This window comes from Azolla caroliniana, unplaced genomic scaffold (assembly GCF_043228905.1).
Source record: "Azolla caroliniana isolate FFs.n. ecotype wild unplaced genomic scaffold, voAzoCaro1.0.p SCAF_2, whole genome shotgun sequence".
NCBI lineage: Eukaryota > Viridiplantae > Streptophyta > Polypodiopsida > Salviniales > Salviniaceae > Azolla > Azolla caroliniana.
The window spans coordinates 20,159,873-20,183,666 of record NW_028230437.1 but is presented as its reverse complement, the minus strand read 5'-3'; the positions used below and the strand labels follow the sequence as shown (position 1 = coordinate 20,183,666).

Genomic DNA, 23,794 nt, shown 5'->3' with positions numbered 1-23,794 from the left:
TTGTTGCATCAGGTAAACAGCGAACCGATGCCACAATATGCTCTACTTTGTAATACATGGGGGGGTGCTCCTCATCCTTGAATTCTCGTCTCGGACAAAGTGTGCATGCATATACGACGTTACACTCCAGACATGTCTCTTCTCCCTAATTCAAAGGACTTTGGATTCCGGTCCAGACTTGGGCAAGATGCGCATACACAAAACATTCCAATCTATAGCTTAGGTCTAGGATACACATACATTAAGTGAATAGGCATAGACATACGCAAGCGCGTAGACGTAGATTAGGGCAATGTGTGCGTATATAATGTTCCAATCTCCCTAATATAGCTAGGTTTATCAATATATGCATACATTAAGCGAGTATGTACACAAAGACATAGACATACGTATACGCACATACGAATACGAATACGTACGTACATGCACATACGAATACGAACACGAATACGAATACACACATTACATGAATATACATCCATACATACGTACGTACGTACAGACATTACGTGATATACGTACGTACGTGCATACAGACATCGATTACTGCGCGTTCTGTCAAACATGGTGATGGCCTGTGCAGGTGCCTCCCTGCCATAGCTGCTGGTTGGTTGGAAGGAGAGAAGTAAGAAGAAACTCACGACTGAAAGTAAGAAGAAGCAGGAACGAAGCACAATCGAGGGATGGGGACTTACATCTTTTGAAGTCCTGTTTTTTTTTGTCTATGAGTGTTGTTGGGTTTAGAAGAAATGATGGAAGCCTTTGTATGCTCAAGATTTTCTGTGAAGAAGGAAAGCTAGAGAAAGCTGTAGAGCTTCTGGATTCCATAGCTCAGAGACGACACTCTGTTTCTGTACACCATGTCTTCTTCGTCTTGCAACTGTGCATCAGCAGAAAGGATCTACTAAAAGGTAGACTAATCCATTCTTTTGTGAAGAGTCTTGGGTTAGAATCGAATGCATTCTTAGGAACACATCTGATCCGTTTGTTTCATGTTTGTAAGAGCTTACCTGAAGCTAACGATGTGTTTGAGAAAATATGTGAGAAAAATGTGTTTGTATGGAGTGCTATCATCTCAGCACATGCTTCTCTCGGAAAAGAAGAAATGGCCATGGATTTGTTTTGTAAGATGGAAGAAGATGAATCACATCTTAAACCAGACAAACATGTCTATATTGCTACTTTGAAAGCATGTTCTAACATGTTGTGCCTAAGGCAAGGGAAAATAATTCATTCTTGCATCATAAAAAATGGCTTCGAATGTGATGTCTTTGTGAGGAGCATTCTCATTGATATGTACTCGAAATGTAATCATATCAACGATGCACAAGTTGTTTTTGATAGTTCGGAAATCAAAGATATAGTGATTTGGAATGCAATGATTGGAGGCTGTTTGCAAGATCAACGGGTTTTTGAGCTTTTCGAACAAATGCAGATAGAAGGAGTTAAAGCCAATGCTGTTTCTTACATCAATATTCTGAAGTCATGCTCATTGCACAAGTCACTAACAAAAGGTAGATTAGTTCATTCTTGTATAATTTATACCTTATTTGGATTGGACGTGGCCCTTACTAATACACTTATTGATATGTATGTCAAAAGTGGAAATATGACATATGCATGTCATGTGTTTGAGGATTTTCCTAATCGAGATATAGTAACATGGAATGTGATGATGTCTGGATATGCTCAAAACGGATATTCTGAGGATGTCGTTCTTCTTTTCGATCGAATGCAGCATGAAGGCATTGAGCCGAACAATGTGACATTTAATACAATGATTGCAGCTCATTCACAACATGGATATTGTAATGAAGCTATTCATCTTTTCAATAGAATGCAAAAGAAGGGGTTTCTACCAGATCTCATAACATGGAATACATTTTTGTCTGGCCAGGCTCAGCATGGAGAAGATCGTACTGTGTTACAGTTGTTTGGGGAGATGATAGAGACGGGAATTTCACCAAACAAAGTAACATTCCTAAGCGTCATCAAGGCATCATCTAACTTAGCATCTATTCATGATGGGGAAATATGTAATCATGTTATCATTGAAAGTAGCTTGGAATCAGACATGATGGTTGTTAGCACTCTCATTGACATGTATGCGAGGTGTGGTAACTTAAAACATGCCAAACTAGTGTTTGAAAAGATGCAAACATGCAACGTGATGATATGGACTGCTATGATTGGAGGGTTTGTGCAATGTGGTCAGTATAAGAATGCTTTGAAACTGTTTGGAGATATGCAAAGAGAAGGGTGGAAACCGAATGACGTGACATTTGTTAACATTCTTTCAGCATGTAGTCATGCTGGCCTTATTGATGAAGGGTATGCATACTTTCAACTAATGAGAAATGGCTACAAAATTTCACCTACGATTCAGCATTATAATTGTTTCATTGACCTTTTCGGTGCCATCGGATATCTGTTGGAGGCTCAACATTTACTTGTAAGCATACCTCTAGAGCACAACATTATTGGGTGGACAAGTTTGTTGAGTCATTGTAGAAAATATACAGAAGCAGGGATTGCAAGGAAATGCTTCGAAAGGGCTGTTTCAATGGATTGTCGGCATGCGTCTTTCTATGCTTTGATGTCTAGTATGTATTCTGAATTTGGCACGTGGGAAGATGCTGAACAAACTCAGGCAATGAAAGTGCTATAGATGTAGCAAATGCATATTGACATTCTATAACGGGTTTTATTGTTGAAAAGGGTTTAAGATGATCCCAAACAGATTCTGGCAATGATAAAAAGATGTATTGATAGCCAACAAGGACTGTAATATTATGATGTACAATATCTACTCCAAGCTTCCCATGTGGTAAGACACTAAACAAATTTTGCAATGGAAGAAGACATATCCATGCGGAAGTGTGTTGAGATTGATATATATTTTTACTGTTTGCACATACTAGTTCAGGGTTATACATGAGTTTTGCACAACTGAGAGGGTCTTTGCTGGAATATGCGTGATTTACTAGATAATGTATAAAAATGTGAAATTATGTCACAACCCAAGGTGTAAAATGTCAAATCGCTACCATAATTCTAGCTGTAAACTGAGAAATCATATGAATATGAACTAAGAAATCAAGTTATTAGCAAGTAATCTCTTACATGAAGCCTTATTCCCATTGGTGGTACTGTAGCTGTAAACGGAGAAATCATATGAACATGAACTAAGAAATAAAATTATCAGCAAGTAATGTGTTACATGAAAACCTTATTGTCATTAGAGGGTGTGTACCACATTTGGTTACTTGTATCAGTGACATTGTTTGACTTGTATTTACGTAGGCAGTGACACAATTAAGGCAACTTGAAAAAGGTACATTTTAGTCTACTCATTCATTAATACTATACACCAAGATGGATTTATTTTATATTATTGGAATATACTTCCTAATTTTTTACTAATTGAATATAGTACAAATTAACCAACAAAATGTCATAATCTTTAATTGGCATTTAGCTAACAATTGGTAATGGTTTTGATTTAAGCTAAACTGAACTGTGAAACTATGGATTAATGGCTGAACAATTAAAATGGTTTGGTTTGGTTTGGGGGCCTTTATCGAGGTTTGTAAACGATTTGAAATTGTGATTAAACAGTTTAAACGGTTTGACTATTTAGGTTTGACACTTCACACTTTTCTTAAATATATTTTTGAACATTTTAAGCTTGATTTCGGTATTTTAAGAAAAATCTTCAATTTGTAAAAACTTAATATTTCAAATATTAAAAAATGTTAAAACTTTAAAATTAACATGTGAAATTTTGAATTTTGCCCTAAGTTGAAAACCAAAACCGAACCAAACAGCGAAACATGGTTTCAATGGTTTAAAGGTATGAAATTCTCTAAAACCATTTGGTTTGAGATTGATTTTTTTTGTAACAGTTCAATTTAAACAGTTTCATGGTTTGATTCAGTTTAAGTTTCAAATTTTTAAACAGTTTGGTTTTAAATGGTTTGAGTTTGACACTCTTGAACAGAACCAAACCGTTGCCGATTGCTACATTCAGCTGAAAAATGACAAAAATACTATGGAAAACTAAAAAGTGTGAGAAATAATAAAAACTTTAAAGGTCTTACCCAAATCCAAATTGTTTTACTCCTAGCCATTTTTAAATACAAATGTAAAAACCCTTTCATGTGAGAAATAGCACAACCTAATACTCCATGCAATTATCTCATGTACCTAGGATTCCTATGTCATGCACAATCCATGTTTAATTAGGATTCATATTTAGATGATTAATCTATGTAGGGAACTCATCAATGATACCTTATGGAACAAATCTCTTTAGATTGTCAATAAACCTGTCATTGACATTGGCCTTCAAGTACCTAAACCATTTACATATTTTCATTGCTTTAAGATCTATGCACATAAAAAGATGCTCCTTACATTTTGGAGAAAAAAAGAAGAGATGCTCCTTAAGGTCAAGAAAAGGAAAACTGGAAAACGATGTTGATACTTGGTATAGAACACGTCCGAAGAATTCCACTTTCTGCCAAGCTGTAGCTTAAAGGTTTTTAAATTACCCAAATCCATATACTTCAAATTTGCATACATTTCCCACAGTTAATCATTCATTACTGTGGATTTTGACCTCTTTTGAGGTCTCCCATGTAGTTTTATTATTATTGATGGGCACTGACCGGTACTTGGACTACCTCTCTATTGTTAGAATTATAAACACCAGATGTAGATTTGTGGTAGAAATATATATTAGGGTTGCAACTCAATATTATCAATAAGCCGAACACGACCAAACCATGCTGCAATGCATAACACAGCTGGGCGGTCAATCGTAGAAAGAGGTTGTAGTGATTTTTGGTCAACAATCTGCATGAAGTAAATCTCAATCTTAGATCATACAAATACCAAAGGTACATCCAACTATATTATCACAGTATATATACATCCCAAATTGTCATGAATTGTAATAGCACCAATGGTATGAATGTGTTTATAGCATGTAAAAAGCTCATTCATGAATGTACATGGAAGTTACTAACCTCCACATAATCAACCTTCCCAGAAGCACCCATGATTTCTTGTTTCACGAGATTGATAAGAGTAGATGCGTTGAGATTTCCGTTTGCTACTTCTTCTTCAACCTTCCTGAGAGAACTGATGATTGACAAGGCCTGCATTCCGAATCAAACTGCTCTGAGCTTCGGGATAAGAAAACATGTAAGCTAGCAACTCAAACTGATAACAAATGAAAATTGTCTTTTAGCATTATTATTACTAAACTCATATGGATCCATTTTTTAACAAATAGCTTTCAGCAGATTTGTTTTAGCCAGGTTTTAGGAGTTGATATGTTTGAATATGTTAAGCTGTGTGATCAATATTAATAAAATGATGTCAAAAGGGATGTAGATAAAGTTTCCGAATACATTCTTGTGTATCCTTACATGGCATAGCATCAACTGACTGCCAGTATAATATTAAAAAAAATTACAACTTTGTGTTTTATCTTAGGTATCAAATTTATTCAACACAGTACCCAGAGAGTTTCTCCGAACTGGTAGTGACATATGCATGACACAAAATACAAACCCCTGTTAAACCTGCATATACAACTATCCAAAGAAAATACCTTCAAATCCAGGATCCGACCACCCTTGGACTGAACAGCACACATTTAGTTATGTAGTTCTTGCAGGGGCCTCATATTATAAAACACATGTTCAAGATCAATTTATCCTATAACCAACCTACAGCTTCACTATTAGTCCAAGAAATCCATTAAAATGCTTATTAGGAGTATGGGGCGAGTTCAAGGAGTAGCTATCATACTACCAAAAAATCGGTAAATAGATGTATTATCATATCCATGGGAGACTAAATATGATCTATGGAACCGGGCCAAGCCCATAGCATGGATTGAACTTCGGTCTTCTCAATTTTATGACTTTGATGCGATGGTATAAACCACCAAGCTTACAACAGAAGGGAGATTTAAGGTGGAGGATAGGAGGATGCAAACCTGTTTCCTTTCTACATGAGAAAGGTACAAGTTTCGTGAACTCATTGCTAGGCCGTCTGATTCTCGAAGAAGCTCACCACCAATTATCTCAACTGGAATATCCAAATCTCTCACCTGCAGCACAATGCATTTAAAATTAATTCATTTTCTCAGGCTTTTTTTCTAGAGCATTTATTCTGTAAAATTTTCTTAAGTAGAAGTATTACCATCCGACATATTAATTTCCATTGTTGATAATCTTTCTTGCCAAATACTGCTACATCTGGCTCAACAATATGAAAGAGTTTCATGACAACTGTGGCAACACCCCGAAAAAAGATTGGCCTGCTTTTACCACATAATGGTTGTTCAAGTCTCTCGACTCTCACCCACGTTTCATGTCCATTCACTTCAACTAGATTGTTTGACTGTCTTATGTCATCTACATGTGGAGATGCATCCCGCACATAGAGATCGTGTGGATTGAAGACCACATCTACACCTAATGGCTGAAAAACCCCACAGTGATGCTTGTTTATACAAAAATTATTACACCCTCAGATACAAAGCCTTGAAATGACAAGAAAGAAGTAAAACACATTAAATAAGGGTCAATCTTCTGGTAACTAGAATCAAAAGAAAAACTTGTGGATATCCTTCTTAGGCTTACATTGTATAGACTATGGTTAATTGTCACAGATTTACTCATTAATTGCACAAGGATTCTAGACCAGGTGCAAGTAATGAGTCCATCTTTAATGGCTACTTGAAGCACGTCAACTTACATGTTACTTGCCATCCTTTCTGCCTTCAAAGCTTAAAAGGGTAGGTTATATATTCCAAATCAATGTATTGCCTTGATACTAGTACCATATTAGATTATGGTTGTAACTTTGGTCACATAATAGATCAGACTGGACTTTTTGCATAAATTACTATTACATTCCATTCCATTTCATGTCTCTTCTCAACATAACAGAAATAGAAGAAAGTGTCACTTTGGATGCCTAGCAAATGACGAAATTAAGCATGATTTTCAGGAATTCAACCCAGGTTGTAGTCTCAGGAATCTCTAACAAAGATGGAATGATTTCCAATAAGAAAACTCATGTTCTTTACTCATCTACTGGATCACAGAACAAAACACAGAAAAGTTGATAACATGTCAATTTGAAATGTGTAGTATCAAGAGTTACGTATTGAACTTCATACAGACTACATGAAAATGTTTCATTTTGGTTCCATATCTCATATTTGACTTCCATGGGTCACAATACAATATCTTTTCTTTCTAGATAGATACATACATACATAGGTAGATACATATACACGTAGAAAAAACTTGTGAAGAGAGTAGAAAAACAACAAAAACTACTTACTTGAAGTTTTGAGAGGTCTCCATGTATGTCTCTAGGGTATGTGTTGAAATCTTCAGAAGGTCCGAATTGTGTTGGGTTCACGTAAATTGACACAACCACTACATCTGCCCGCCTCTTTGCCTCCTCGACGAGAGAGAGGTGTCCAGCGTGAAGACAGCCCATAGTGGGGACAAGAGCAATGGTGAGACCTGCTCGCCTCATAGATCTAGACAAGCTTCGCATCTCTTGGTTCTCTCTGATGATCTCCATCTTCTTCATTTTTATTTTCTTCTCTCACACTCCCAGGAATAGGTGGATTCCCCTGTTCTCTAATTTTATCCCTTGCAAAATTGCAAAGATGGTCTCTCTAGTTTCTCGTAATTTACCAATGTAAACATGTCATGTTACTCTATTTGCAAAGCTAGAATTCTTGTCCTGTGATACACGAATAATACAATAGGCATTATTTGATGACGTTTTCCACGGATGAATCGGATCATGTTCAATCAAACAACTACTAACGAGGTGCACAAGAATGTCGTAAAAAGCAAAGAAAGAACAATAATGATAAGAAGCAATATGTTGACACATTCAATTAATCATTCTGAAACAACAAATTAAACATAACATAAGTTAAGAAACCCTAAAAACTCATAATTATTGCACGTGCTTAACAGAAAGAAAGGCAAAAAAATTCTATAACAAGGAAAAGGTCTTTCTTTTCATATTTGTGTAAAGAGTAACGAGTATTTACGTACTAATGAATCGTTAACAAGAAACCATGGGAACAACAAATTAAACAGAAATAAATCTTGCAAGGAGTTAAAGAGACGTTTTTGCATCAGCAAATGTCCAAATACAATAAAAGAAACAAATGCTTTACAGAAAAGAAAGGGTTTCATAGATGAACAGATACTTCAAATACAAAAAAAATAAAAAATCAAAGAAAGGTTAAAATGAAAAACGGACGGAAAAGAGACAAGACTTGCTAAGAAACAAAATAGCCAACAATGACATAATAATGAAAAATTGAAAGAGAAATGTAAAAACCATGAGTGAGAGAGGATCTTACTGGCTCAGATGGATGTGCGGAGATTCTTCTTTGAAATACAGAGAGAGGACAGAGAAATATTCGACAAGATACCCCTCCGGCCGGCTTTCTGTGTGTGTGTGTGTGTGTGTGTGTGTGTGTGTGTGTGTGTGTGTGTGTGAGAGAGAGAGAGAGAGAGAGAGAGGTGAGTTTAGAAGTGAAGAAGGCAGAGAAGTTTGTCTCTTCATTCTCATTTAGAGCTATATATAGGGATGAAGATGAGAAGCCTTTCAATTGATTAAAACGATAAAAAGGTTTCAAAGGAATGTGAGGGGCAGACTTAGAGAGAGAGAGAGAGAGAGAGAGAGAGAGAGAGAGAACAAGCTTAGGGTTAGGGTATAATCATAGCATTAGGTGTCCGTGTGTGTGTGTGTGTGTGTGTGTGTGTGTGTGTGTGTGTGTGTGTGTGTGTCCGTCCTTACTTACGAGGTGAGAGAAGAAGAAGAAGAAATTTGCGTATAAAAGAAACGGTCTCTCCTCAGGTTAGTTGCGTTATCTCTTCACTCTCTCCCCATAGTGGAAAGGTTGTGCTAATGGAGTCCCCAGAGACGGAAAGGATATGTACATATGTCACATAGAGATAGAGGATGAGTATCACTTTACATGCAAGTGTCCCAACTTTACGTCCAGATAAGGGCAAAATACTAAGACATACTAGGACCCTCTCCCACCCCTCTCCAAACTATTAGATACCCAAGATATAAAAGACACTAGGTAGATATATGTTAGAGGTAAAACAAGATAGAGAGAATAAACAACAAAATGCTAACCATAACCTTTCTAATATTCACCAACAAGTAACCAATGAAATTTTTTAGGGACGGGAGAAGACAATGAGAGTGGACACACTTGCACCACTCGGCCTCTCCCTCACTCAAGTAGAAAACCAAAGAACAACCAAATGCCCTCGGATGTCATGCCTCAAAATGCAAGCCAACAATGCCCATTGATCATATTTTTACCTTATCTCATCACAAACATGAGTATTCACTCTCATAGAGCCCTCACACTCAATCAAACCCCATGATACGTGCTAGGTACTAAAATTGCATTATGACATCAAAATGCCATCAAATATAAAGGCATACAAAGGTAGAAGGTGAAGGCCTAGTAGAAGATGAATATAACTTGCTTTTTACATGCGCAAGGTATAATGCAATTCACAAAATCTATAATGACATTAAGAGGTGATACGTAAGGCACCACCTGTGAGCTCACATGTATATATCTCATCCACACATAGCGACTTAGCGTGGTATGAACAGCTCTTCTTGAGAAAGAGGCACATCGAAAGAACTTCCGTAATCACAGGTTCCATGGGTGGTCAATATTGACTTATCTATGGATGCCAAAGAATGAAAATAAAAATAAATATTGCACGCGCCTCATGTAGATAAACATGAGATTTTTTATCCAATTTGTTTAGCTTCCTTCTGTCTCTAAGACATGGAAGCAATAGTTTTGTGTTTTTATTTAAGCAACAGTAGCTATCCCTGCACTTTTACAATGAAAAAACACAGATTCAGTCAGTATGCGCCATTTGCTTAATTTCTACACACAAAGAAACAAAATGAACTTATGGCAATAACGTGTGATTCATTGGTCCTCTACGACAACATACATCAATATAGAGTATATTTGTTTTTTGTTTTTTCATTTTCGCTCAATATGAGCTCACATTAACCAAACAAGTGCATTCATGTCATGATAATAAATGCATACATTGACAAAAAGAAGGAAAGAAAACCACAAAATTCGCCAATCTTCTTTATTTTAATGGATTCAAAAATTACAAAAATGGAGGCTGGGGTTCAGTTACCAAGAGAAAAAAGCACATAGAATTAAACAAGGAATTATTGTCACACCAATGGTAAGCTTAAAATCAATTCAAGGTCTCTTAATTGACCCGTTCTCTATCCTTCCATCTCCATTTTTGTTAAATCATCACACAGATTCTACTCTTCAGCTGCAACTCGTTGCCCTAAAACAGAAATTTCTTCATACATTTTCTGCAAAAAATGTAGAGTCAAATTTGCAATCCAATCAATTTTAAACAAGCAAATAACCATGACTATGCAAGTTTCCAGATCGACAGAGTCTATGATGAAACAATGGAAAGATATCCAATATCATAATAATCAACCACACATGCCATAGTAAAATGATACTATATTTTCAATGCATAATCAAAGAAAGGAAATAACTAGATTCAGCCCTAAACCAATCCCTTTCACTCAATAAGGCATTGTTTCAGATATGAGTTTGGATTAAATATTGCACCTGCAAACTTAAGATAGAAAGGAACCTATCCGTTGTTCAATGATGAATCTGTGTAATTGGGAGAATATAGAGAAGTGAAAAGAAAAGAAAAGACAATAATAATGCATTCATACATACCCCTTTGTTGTTGTAATGCCATAATTTATTTGTTGAAGCATCTAGAACCTGCAAACAATAAGATATTTCCACACACTTCAGGATAATGCAAAGTGCTATTCTATGCACAGCAGACATTATTTACAGAGAGTCAGATAATATACAGCAATTATCAAATCACTTCTCAACAACTAACAACTAACAACTTTCAAATAGAGATTTTCATTCACATGCTTACATAGCAAGGTGATCCAAAACACAAGCTAATTCCGCGATTATCATATGCTTCACAAACACACATTCATAAGATCTATAAAAAGAAATTATCACTGGTCTAGTTCTCATCTACAATATCTACTTCGTATTACTGGCCATCTATGTTACCACAGCTATAACTTACATGGCACAAACCCAACGGATTCAGGTATCTAGAACTTTCTCCATAAGCTATAACTTACATGGCACAAACCCAACGGATTCAGGTATCTAGAACTTTCTCCATAATAGACACCTAATGGCACTTACGATACTTAGAACTTCTACATCATAGTTTGTTCTTCAATCAACTACATTATTGCTCTATCTAAAATCCAAATCTCCAACAATTGGAAGCCAGACTTTAAAAAGAATCCTTTGGCAAGATGATCAGCAATAAATACAGACGTGATTGCTTTTAGTGTCGTGTAAAACACTTCCATATACTCACAAAATGCATGACATTATATATAGCACATGAAAAGAAATATAAATGCTCTACACATGAAAAGAAACAAGCGTTATTTACACATAAGGAACACTAGGTACTAAAAACATAATCACCCTATTATTAATAATAGATATATAGAGTAGGAATATTGTAGCAGAAAACTCCGAGATACAGGGTTTTTCATTATTGTTCCTAAGCTCTCATTATTTCCACAAACATCGTGATCAACCCCAAAAGACAGGAAAAGGGACAATTGGCTATATAACAAGCGCACACAATTGCATGAGAAGCAGTGTCAAAGGGAATTTGGTGAAATATCTAAGCATCAAGCATGTGTATTATTTCTTTCAAGAGACACTAACCCTAGGATTAAGGGAATTTAAAATATTTGACTTTTAGTATGCTATCCTAGTGTGTGAATAATGTACATCCATCCACTCTTTACATTTCATCTAGTGTACGCATAGTCACTGGATCTAGGGCATGAGTCCAGCATGCATGTTTACTTGTACAACTCTGAGGAGTGATGGTACATGTAATCATGGGATGGCATCATAAAACTTTGGAGTTGGCCGATGTGAACCCTAGAGATAAATTTTAGTATGGACATTCATATCAAAGGTGTCCATCATATCAATGATCAGGAGGCATGTGAAAGGTGGAAAAAACTTCATGTTGTGATACAAAAGAAGAGAATCTATCCTACTTTTGAAATTTGGGTGTCATGAAGAGAGATTCAACATCCACCAAGTTTTACTCCACAGAAATTATGGTTTCTGATCTGCTTTTCTTTTATAGGAATTGGGTTTTCTGATTTGCTATTTTTTATTCACAAAAGTTAGGGTTTCTGAGTTCCAAAATTCAGAAATTAGGTTTTCTAAGTTAAGCTCGTCCTAAATACATAAATTGGGGAATTTGATGCAAGTACTCCTAAAATTAAAAAAGAAACATGACAATGCCATATTTAGCAATGACACTAAAAAACATTTCTGCATAAAAAAGAGAACCTTGTAAGTTTCTTGGAGAGCACAAATATTAAAGAGCATGATGATAACAGAACTAATCTATAATGCAATTCATAAGGACTTCTTTGCAATCATAAATCTAAGACTGAGGTCCTTGTACATCCCCACTGTACAAAGCACGGTATTCAATGCATAATATGTTGTATGTCTGCAAGCAACTATTCAAATACAAAAAGATAAATAGAAAAAGTCCATATTACTCTTATGATCCAAATGTTATAACCCATGCTTCACAACTCAATATGTTAAAATGGCGGTCATACGAAGAATAGTGGCAACATTGGGTTTTTTTAAGTTGTACAAGTACAATGTGTCATTGTATGGTGTATTTAGCGTATTTTATGACATACATCAGGGTTTTCTATGTCATACGTGTATGCCACAATACAGTTTACTAAGTATTTTAAAGCGTACATCATATGTACCAAATATATGGTGAAAAAAATCAATCACCAAATTTAAGCATTTAAGATGCATTAGGACAAGGAAGAAGAAAGATAAGGGAAAAGAATTACAAAGGCGAAGAAAAAGAATTAAAAAACAGAACAGATTGTTGAGAAAAAAATAAGGGAAAAAGTTAAAATTCAAGAAAACCCTGAGTTGGGAAAACAAAAGTAGTAGTTTTTTACTTCTCTTTTTGTGTTAGATAGTAAGAAGTTCAATTTTAAAATATAATGAGGTCATTATTACAATCTTCAAAAGAAAAGTGCCTATTTTGAACTATATTTATTCATGGATACGTCTTGATACTGCCATTTCCAGTCATACAACACATGGGAACACCCCTAGGCCACATTCTTTGGCCCCTCAATAGCCAATATCTTTTACTTTATACATCATTTCTGGGTATCAATTAGTCTTGCGTTATTCAACATTTCAATGTGATGCAACAATCTTGCATGATATTCTCACCACATGGAAGCATGCATGTACTATACATTTCTACTCATTGCGAGCACTATGAGTGAGATATTAACCATTGATCGACTCTCTTGTTGATACTTAATTGCCTTGCACATCAAAACCCACTCGGAGTTTAAAAAACGTAACTCCCCATGGAAAGATCATTCTCCTAAAAACTTCTCTAGGATCTCCCTTAATGGATTCCTTCATGTTGAAAAATTCCATCATGTGACATTTCTGTTACTTGGAAGAAGACATCGTTCTTCTCCCTAAGACTTCTCTTACTATTCATCAGTAACTCACCAGTTGTTATAGCATACAATGTCATCTTGAATGTATACTTCCATGACCCTCTCATAATATTCTGTTTCCATATTAACATATATATATAGGCATTACACAGAAAAAAAAGGTTTCTTTTTCTTCTGATGCATATTTAAAACTCTGGTTTCATTTCTCAAACACTGGTTGAATTGTTTAAATTTCTGGTCACAAATATTTTAAAGAACTACTCCGATGAAAATATATTCAAGCTAATTACACAATTCTGATAAATTTTTGATACTTCCTCATAATTTCCTACAGTCTTATGTAAAACAATTCCACTAAATTCTGTTGCAATCTCCATTTAATATCATGCCTGGAAAATAAAAGTTTTCTAGTAAATTCCTTTGTATTTGCATGGCTTTCTCCTTTATCTCCGACAATTCCATGCAATACAAAAGGATAAACTCAGCCTAAAATATCCCAAAAACACTCCATAACGAGAAGAACCTCTTATTATTTAACGCCAGAAGAAAGAAAGTCGGCCAAGATAATGTAAAATAAAAATCCCAAAATAACTGTACAATAACGAAAATGTAAAGATCCATCTGAAGCAAAGTTAATGAAAAGAGAAAAAAACGCAGAAATTCATTGGATCAGAAGGGACAAAAGGGGGGTAAAAAAAAGATGAAGATTCGGGAACCTTACATATTTTAAAGAAAACACAAGCCACAAACACTAAGTATCTTCAAACACATGTAAATCAGAAACCCTAATTGTTTTGAAGACCAAGAAGCCATAAACCTTACTTACTCTCAAATTAAAAAAGAAAAGAGATATCCCTGATAACAGATCAGCCACGAAAGAAAATCCGGGACCCTAAAAGATAAATTCCAAGGCCCTAAATGATCTGAAAACGCTTACCCGTTCGCCGACGAGGGCGCCGACGAGGATAAAGGAGATGTAGACAGAGTTTCTTCGGGTGATGACCTTGAAGGCAGTGTCGAGGAATCCTGGATTTGCTCGCTTGGGGCCATCCATGGCTGTAGAGGTAGCTGTGGCGATGGCGATGGCTTCTTCTTTCTGCTTCTGCTTTCTGCTTTCTGCTGTGAATTGCTTCGTGTAGGCAGAAGAGAGAACAAAATAATAGGGTAAGAAGATTGATGATGAATTTACCCTTCCTTCCCTTCAGATTATTTTCCAATAATTCCCAAACTACCCCTCTCATTTTCGCCCAAATTCTCAAAACTACCCCCCCCTGTCTCCTCTCTAAGAAATGAACATCATTCAAGATGGGAAAGGGCGATCCAACCGATCGATCGAAAGTGCATGTGGACGGTGGAGATTTCTTGATGAGGACCTCCAAGGAGCCCACCCCCCCCCCCCCCCCCCCTGTCGATGCCGATCAGAGAGATGGACATAGTCAGATACATTCTATTCTCACCCTTGATGGCCTTATCCGACCTTTCGGATAGAATTCGACACACATTTCATGTAGTGCGTATCGATTTGAGTGGTGTCACGCTCGAAGCCCTAGCAGTTTTTTACCAATGAATATTGGAATCGAGAGTGCCCGTTGCAGCTGCGAGAGAAATGTGCCCACAGATTGGACCGAAGATAGGTAGATTGTGAATCAGATGTGCTCGAAGACACCGCATTTCATCATAGGGCGATTCTTTGACTCACAAATGTGTTCAGGGAAAAACATGCATAACTGACAAGTCTCCTTATTTGCGCTTCAGTATCTCATCTTACAACAAAGTCAATGCGAGTATTAGTCGACAACGGTTCGTCGAACCGCAAAACCGCGGCTTAATGGTTAAAATAGTGTGGTTTGGTTTGGTTCAAGTTCAAGTTCAAGTTTTTTTTAATGGTTCGGTTTCAAAGGATAGAAACCGCGGTTTAAATGGTTTAATGTTTTTTTTTTAAATTTCAAATCTTTTTTTAAAATTTTTATATCTTTTTTTTTAAACAATCTTTTCATTTTTAAGCCTTGTTCTCACATTTTAGGAAAATCTTTAGAATTTTGAAAAAATAAATTTTAAAATAATGAAAGATTTTAAATTTTAAATTTTTTACCTAAGTTGAAAACCAAAACCGAACCACGAAACTGCGGTTTTAATGGTTTGGTTTTTTTTAAACGGTTCGGTTTGATTCGGTTCAAGTTTGAATTTTTTTAAACAGTTCGGTTTTGACACTCTCAAACCGAACCGAACCATTGCGAGGTAAGTGTTGGGGATAATTGATGCGAACAACTACTTTTTGACATGAATCACATCATGGAAAATGAAATAAGGTGAAGCAAGCGTGCAACTAATTTGTGACAAGAGGAAGAAATAATGTGGGAATATCTAAAAAATGGATTTTGCTTAACTCTATCATAGGTTTCTTAGTGGTTGAATGTGGTGAAGAAAAGGATTCAATTGTGAGGATGATAAATGAGCCAATTTGGAGGTGCTAATGTAGAGGATGAAAGGTTGTCGAACAACATACAAGTGATGAATGGATAGTTGGGTTAGACCACCCATACAATTACAAGAATTTGTTCATTTAGTATGACAACAACTATTATGATCATTGGGGTGGTCCATACTACTATGAGACACTTTGAAAGGATAAGAATATTCGATAGAGACAATAATATATACTTGTCTAAGACGTGGTTATAATTGTTCATAAGGAGCAAGGATTAAAACTAGGTTGATTTTATGAAGGAGGTGTTTTGGAATGTGAGAGGGGCTTGTTCTCCTCATAAGGAATACATTTTACAACAAATTGTATTTAGTAAGGAATGGGATACAATGTGTGCAATTCAACATAAGTGCCATGATAATACATTTGAGGGGATATTCAACATATTGTTTTGGTCAGCTATCTCATCACTATTCGGTGCCGTAACGATTATTTGAGATAACGTTTGTTTGATTATAGTGTATAATGATACATATGGATAACACTCATTTTGATGTGGTGGTATGGCTAGTTGGAATTTATGCACATAAACACTATAGTCGATGCATTGAGGTATGGTCATCCTGGTGTAATATTCTTTCAAGGGGATTGTCAAGGTTTGTTGATGGAGGACTTTAACAACTATGTTGATGCATCGAAATCTACTTCACAATCTACCTTTCAACTTATGGAATGTAACTAAACTTGGACTAGGTTGGATAGAATGTATGTGATGCACGCGTGATGAGCCATTTTTCCCAAGTGTTTTCAAATGTTAGTGGAGTAGAGTGTAGTGTCATCTAATTATTTTCCCATATGTTTTGAGTTCAAAACACATACAATAGATATTTACATATCTTTGAAAGGAGTATCATCACGTTCGCGTTCACAAGTGGAAGGATCGCGCATTCCACTTATAGATTCCTTTTATAATATTGTGATTTTAGGCGATTTTTCAGAAACTTGATACACTAGTATCACATGTTTTAAATAGCATATAAAATTTGCTAATTTTTTTAGATTTAACAAGTTTCAAAATGATAATTTCTAAAATTGAATAGTTTTCAATAAATGTTAAAACGTTGATGGTTTGCAAATATGAAATGTAGTTAACTTAAAGAAAATCACAATGGTTAACTTAAGGCACAAGTTAAGATTAATGGTTTCACCATCTTGAGAAGATGTAGGTTCCAGAAGTGGAAGTTACATCTATTGTTAGACTTGAAAATGTTTTAAGTATAAGAGGTAACATTGTAATCCTTAATGCCATCATCTATAAATTTAGTGCTCATTAACATCCATAAATTCACAACTCAATAAATGTATACAATATTCATAAACAATTTTAATAAATCCATAATTCCTAAAATGTAGATGATATTCATAAACTGTCAAAACTGCCAAATTTAGATGTAAACATTAATATATCAATTTGAACATATCACATTAACATTAATATATCAATTTGAACATATCACATTGTTATGAAGGTATCCACAATGCTCTCCTCTTCTTCATTTTTGAGAGCTCCCCTACAAAATTTGTGAAGTAAATGGCATTTGCAAGGTTCAATTACCATCAACACAATTATTAATGGTTTTTTGTTAATCAAGGAAGCACATGTTCACCATAAGATATCTTGTTGTGCAATATACTTCTTTACAACATCGATATTCAACTTTTACTCTTGTCAAAACAAAGATTTTAGTACAATTCGAGTTCATGTAAATCGTAAACCTCTTTTATTTGAAAATAAAGAAGATGTCTAAACATGAACTCCATACATTATATCGAGTTTATGTAAAAGATAGAGTTTTCATATCAATTCCATACAACATATCAAATTCATGTTCGAAGTCTTTTTTCCCGAATAAAAAAAATAAAAAAAATAAAAACAAAATTGAATAAAACTAGAGTTTTCACCACACTTCAGTACAATGTATCTAGTTCATGTTTAAAGTAATTTTTTCAAATTTATTTTTTTAAAAATTTGTTTTTTGGAAAAAAAAAACTTAAAAGATGAATTCGATGCATTGTATCAACTTGTGATGAAAAATCTGGTTTTTTCATCACTTAAACTTTTTTTTTTTTAAATAAAAAGACCCAAAATAAATAGAAAAAAAACCAAAATTGTTTTTTTTTAACCCCAAAAAAAAACTTTAAACATGAACTCGATACATTGTATCGAGTTCGTGTTGAAAAGTGGACTTTTCAACACAAATTCGATACAATGTATCGAGTTCGTGTTTAAATGTTTTAAATACAAACTCGATACATGTTTTAAATGTATCAAGTTCATGTCGAAAAGCTGAGTTTTTCAACATGAACTCGATACAATGTATCGAGTTCATGTTTAAAGTTTTTTTTTAATTTGATTTTTTTCTATTTAATTTGGGTTTTTTTGTTTTTTTTTTAAAGTTTGAAGTGATGAAAAAACTAGATTTTTCATCACAATTCAATACAATGTATCGAATTTATGTTTAAAGTTTTTTTTTCCAAAAAAGAAATTAAAATAAATAAATAAATATCAAAATTGTATCGAGTTCATGTCGAAAAACTAAGTTTTTCAATACGAACTCGATACAATGTATCGAGTTCATGTTTAAAGTTTTTTTTTAAAATTTGATTATTTTCTATTTATTTTGGGTCTTTTTGTTTTTTTTTAAAAGTTTGAAGTAATGAAAAAACTAGAGTTTTCATCACAAGTCAATACAATGTATCGAATTCATGTTTAAAGTTTTTTTTTCCAAAAAAGAAATTAAAATAAATAAATAAATATCAAAAAATTGTAAAAATTTTAATTTGTTTTTAGAAATTACTTTAAACATGAACTCGATACATTGTATTAAATTGTGGTGAAAAAAATGGTTTTTTCATCAATTCAAGCTCTATTTATTTTATTATATCCGAGAAAAAAACTTTGAACAGGAATTTGATACATTGTACGTAATTATGATCAAAACTCTGTTTTTTACATCAACTCGATACAATGTATGGAGTTCATGTTTAGAAATCTTCTTTTTTTCAAATAAAAGAGGTTTAGGTTTACATGAACTCGAATTGTACTAAAATCTCTGTTTTTACAAGAGAAAAAGATGCATATTGATACTACAAAGAAGTATGTTGCACAACAAGACACCTTATGGTGAACATATACTTCATTGATTAACAAAAAACCATTAATAATTGTATTGATGGTAATTGAACCTTGCAAATGCCATTTACGTGGTCTATAAAATATTCTCATGGTTCTTAATCACCACTTCAAGCACATAACGTTGATCTTCATAGTTTGGTTCATCTACATTAGAGAAACATTTACGTGGAACTAAGGATGACGACACGAGCATAACTCAAGTGACAAGGAAACTTGCAAGAACTCAAGGTGGTGATATTAATAGCTACACATGTAGATAGCCATGACCTAGGGCACCAATTCTACATTGGTAAAGTTTTGGACGTGGTGATGCATTAAACTTTTGTAATAAATCTATCATTGACATTAGTGTGGTGGATATCGTTGTGTCTGACTTTACACTAACAAAAGTTGGATGCTTAAGGATGACAAAGATAGACATAATACAAGAGATATTACCAAGACTAGAAGATATCTCAAATTGAAGGCGAACAAGATTTAGTGCACATAATTTGGAGACACCATTTGGTGAAGACAATGATTTGATTGGTACATTTAAAAATGAGGAAGAGTCACAATTGTATATTACCTACAATAGTGATTCTCATGAAAGGAATGATGATAGTGATGCAAATAACTCCTAAATGTATTTTTTGCGCAACAATATGTAAGAAATTTAGACAACATTTTATCAAATGAAATAAAAAAGTTAATTGTTTTGAAATCTTTCGCTTATTATTTCGTGGAGGAAGAGTCACAATTGTATATTACCTACAGTAGTGATTCTCATGAAAGGAATGATTATAGTGATGCAAATAACTCCTAAATGTATTTTTTGTGCAACAATATGTAAGAAATTTAGACAACATTTTATCAAATGAAATAAAAAAGTTAATTGTTTTGAAATCTTTCGCTTATTATTTCATTAGGATCTAAAATACTACTAGTTGTAATTTCTCCTGAAAAATACACAAAGTTACTTTTCGTATTTGGCCAAAATTCGGCATTTTTCAATTTTACCAAATGATGAAAATTTTAGCTTTTTCATCAAGTTTTTGAGAACATGTGATATTGGTATCAAAGTGTTTTATGAAATGGCCAAAAAAAGCCCCAAAATCAGACAGAATATTCCTTATCCTTCCATTTGTGCGCGATCCTTCCACTTGTGAGCACGAACGTGTAAATATCTTTTATTGTCACATTATTTATTTGATGCATATATGGAACAAATTTCGATTGTCTTTTCACAATAAGTGAATCTAGTGGTTTTAGGAGCATAGGATGTAACACCGAACAACACATTGACTTTTACTCAACTTGTAGTTTGTCGACAGTGTCGAACCAACCAGTTTCGAATTCTCCATGTTGAACCTCTAGAGCACCTTTGTCACGTATTTCTCCTGTGACAACCATGACGGGAAATATGCGGAATAATCTCCGGCCACAACCGAAGCGTAGATCACTTGATGACAATCAAACACAGAAGAAATGGGGATGGAGGTAAGTACACAAACAAAAAGAGAATACATAGGATGTTAACGTGGAAAACCCTGAGAGGGAAAAACCACGGGAGTCCACAGACTCCAAACTATCACTATGTCAAGGCGTACAACAGGGAGCACAGAGGCAACGACCTCTTGCTCACGATCTTCGCCTGGCGGCGGTTACAATAGAGACATGCTCTGTATCACTCTCTCTCACACTCTCTCTCTCAGTACAGTCGTTACACCAATTACCCTATACAAAGATAATAACAACAACTATCATATGTATATATTGTTTGCCCTAGGTCACATTGTCGGAAACTCAAGGCTCCTTTTGCACAACGCTCGGCCACAACCGAGCTTAGAATCATCCACAGAAAAACGGGAAATAAAAAACAACACAATGGAAGAGAAGAGTACGCAGGATGTTTAACGTGGAAAACCCCAAACTAGGGAAAAACCACGGCAGCCCACAGGCTGCAAACTATCACTATGCTAGAATGTACAATAGTGAGTTCACGGAGGCAACGACCTCGTGCTCACGATCTTCGCCCCAGGCGGCGGTTACAGTAGAGGCAACGACCTCTTTCTCTCTCTCTCTCTCTCTGTACACAATTACGCGCTCTCTCTTTTTCTTGCACCAACAAGAATAACAACAACAACTCTATCTAAAAAAGTTTGCCCTAAGTCATATTTATACTAATATGACTTTTCGGCTATTTACAAATATAGCCTCAATGGGCTCTCAGAAACATATTTACGAATATGTCTCTTCGTCCGGTGAGCATTCCTCACCGGGTCAGCACCATCCGGCTCTCCGTAGCTGAGTACTCCTCATCCGATCTTCACCGGGTCTGCATCATCCGGCTCTCCGTAGCCAGGTACTCCTCATCCGGTCTTCACCGGGTCTGCATCATCTGGCTCTCCGTAGCCGGGTACTCCTCATCCGGTCTTCACCGGGTCTGCATCATCCGGCTCTCCGTAGCCAGGTACTCCTCATCCGGTCTTCACCGGGTCTGCATCATCCGGCTCTCCGTAGCTGGGTACTCCTCATCCGGTCTCGGCCTCGGCCGAGTTTGTTCATCAGCACTGTTCTTTTCTCTTCCCATCCGGAGGGACCTGTCTTCCAACAAACTCCCCCTTCACTCTGGCATGGGGTGTCTTACCAGTCCGATCCGCTTCCGGCATGCATCCAGCTTGTCGGGTATCAGAACTTTGGTCAGCATATCTGACCCGTTCTCGGTCGTGTGGATCTTCATCAACGCGAACTCCTGGTCATCTACTCTTTCCCGGATCCAGTGATATCTCCGTTGGAAATGCTTCGTCCGGGAATGGTAGGCCGTATTCTTAGCAAGGTGGATGGCACTTTGACTGTCGTAATAGAGTCGGTATTCATCTTGCCGGATACCGAGCTCTCCGATGAAATCCTTCATCCATAATATTTCCTTGCCGGCTTCCACATCTGCCATGTACTCCGCCTCCATGGTTGACAATGCAACCGTCTTTTGCAGCCTCGACTGCCACGAAATAGCTCCCCCTGCATATGTCATTACATACCCGGATGTAGACCGGCTGGTATCCACATCAGCCGACATGTCCGAATCAGTGAAACCGTCAAGTTGAGGTCTTCCGGAGCCGAATCAGAGACACATATTTGAAGTGCCCTTCAAATACCGGAGTATCCATTTGACCGCGTTCCAGTGTTCCTTGCCGGGATTGCTCATAAACCGGCTCACCACTCCGACTGCGTATCCTATGTCCAGTCGGGTACAAACCATTGCGTACATCAAGCTCCCGACGGCAGAGGCATATGGAATCTTCATCATATCCGCCTTCTCTGCTTTTGTCTTCGGGCTTTGCTTACCGGATAGCTTGCAGTTTGCCGGAAGTGTCGATCCGACCGGTTTCGCATCTGACATGTTGAACTGGTGAAGTACCTTTGTCACGTACTTCTCCTGTGACGGCCATAATTGCTTCTTTGACCGGTTCCAGATGATGTGCATCCCCAGCATCTGTCTTGCCGGACCCAAGTCTTTCATTGAGAAGGTCTGGTTGAGAGCCTTCTTCAGCATCCGTATTTTGACTTGGTCCCATCCAACGATCAACATGTCATCCACGTACAGAAGGAGTATCAGGAAGTCGCCTCCTTCAAATTTCTTCACAAACACGCAGTGATCGGCCTGCGTCTTGTGGTACCCTTGATCGGTCATGAAGGAGTCGAACTTCCGGTACCATTGTCGGGGAGCCTGCTTCAGTCCGTACAGGCTCTTCTTCAACCGGCATACCAGGTGCTCCTTCCCTTTCTCCACGAATCCTTCCGGTTGATGCATGTAGATCTCTTCTTCGAGGTCGCCGTGAAGGAATGTCGTCTTCACATCCAGCTGTTCTACCTCGAGGTCCATGCTTGCCGCTATACTCAACACCGTCCGGATGGAGGTCATCTTTACTACTGGGGCAAATATCTCGTCAAAGTCCACGCCCTTCTTCTGCTGGAACCCCTTCACCACGATCCTGGCTTTATATCTCGGGGGGTTGCCGGCATCTCCCGGTTTCAACTTGTACACCCACTTGTTTCGGAGTGCTCGCTTTCCTTTCGGCAACTCCACCAATTCGTACGTATGGTTCTCATGCAGGGAATCCATCTCGTCCTGCATGGCACTTAACCATTTTCGGCTGTGGGTGTCATCCTTCGCTTCTTCGAAGCTTTCCGGCTCCCCCTCGTCGGTCAGTAGAACATGCTCTGCATTCGGAAATCTCCGGGGCGCCCTTCTCTCTCTGAGAGGATATCTCCGTCTCTGGGCTTCGGTGACCGGCTCATCCATCTGCTCTTCATCCGAATCCGATTCGGGGTCTTGGCCGGTTCCGGTTTCAGCTTCCACTACTTCTTCTTCAGCCCGTTCGGTATCCTCACCGTAGCCGTCTAGTCCCTCGAGTGCTAACCGGTCTCTTGCCGGTTGGGTCTGCTCATCATAGAGTTGATCCTTACCGGTCGACTCAGAGTTCATTATCTTC

At 36.6% G+C, this 23,794-nt stretch overlaps 3 protein-coding genes across 3 annotated transcripts; 1 reads left to right on the top strand and 2 right to left on the bottom strand.

Annotated features, from left to right (window-relative positions):
- The first annotated feature begins 535 nt into the window (after positions 1-535).
- LOC147867529 (pentatricopeptide repeat-containing protein At3g53360, mitochondrial-like) lies at positions 536-3,040 on the top strand. Its single transcript, XM_087315315.1, has one exon. The coding sequence runs from the start codon at positions 725-727 to the stop codon at positions 2,666-2,668; it is 1,944 nt and encodes a 647-aa protein (XP_087171441.1). The 5' UTR covers positions 536-724; the 3' UTR covers positions 2,669-3,040.
- Positions 3,041-4,539: 1,499 nt separating this feature from the next.
- PANC (pantoate-beta-alanine ligase) lies at positions 4,540-8,533 on the bottom strand. Its single transcript, XM_087315314.1, has 6 exons — positions 8,420-8,533; positions 7,369-7,782; positions 6,217-6,498; positions 6,011-6,124; positions 5,031-5,162; positions 4,540-4,857 (listed from the first exon to the last, which is right to left on the bottom strand). Exons 2-6 carry the CDS (start codon positions 7,624-7,626, stop codon positions 4,741-4,743), a joined length of 903 nt encoding a protein of 300 aa, XP_087171440.1. The 5' UTR covers positions 7,627-7,782; positions 8,420-8,533; the 3' UTR covers positions 4,540-4,740.
- A 1,658-nt stretch (positions 8,534-10,191) lies between these two features.
- LOC147867527 (ubiquinol-cytochrome C reductase UQCRX/QCR9-like family protein) lies at positions 10,192-14,809 on the bottom strand. The gene is made up of 3 exons (XM_087315313.1): positions 14,636-14,809; positions 10,835-10,882; positions 10,192-10,446 (listed from the first exon to the last, which is right to left on the bottom strand). Exons 1-3 carry the CDS (start codon positions 14,750-14,752, stop codon positions 10,393-10,395), a joined length of 219 nt encoding a protein of 72 aa, XP_087171439.1. The 5' UTR covers positions 14,753-14,809; the 3' UTR covers positions 10,192-10,392.
- Between the last annotated feature and the right edge of the window lie 8,985 nt (positions 14,810-23,794).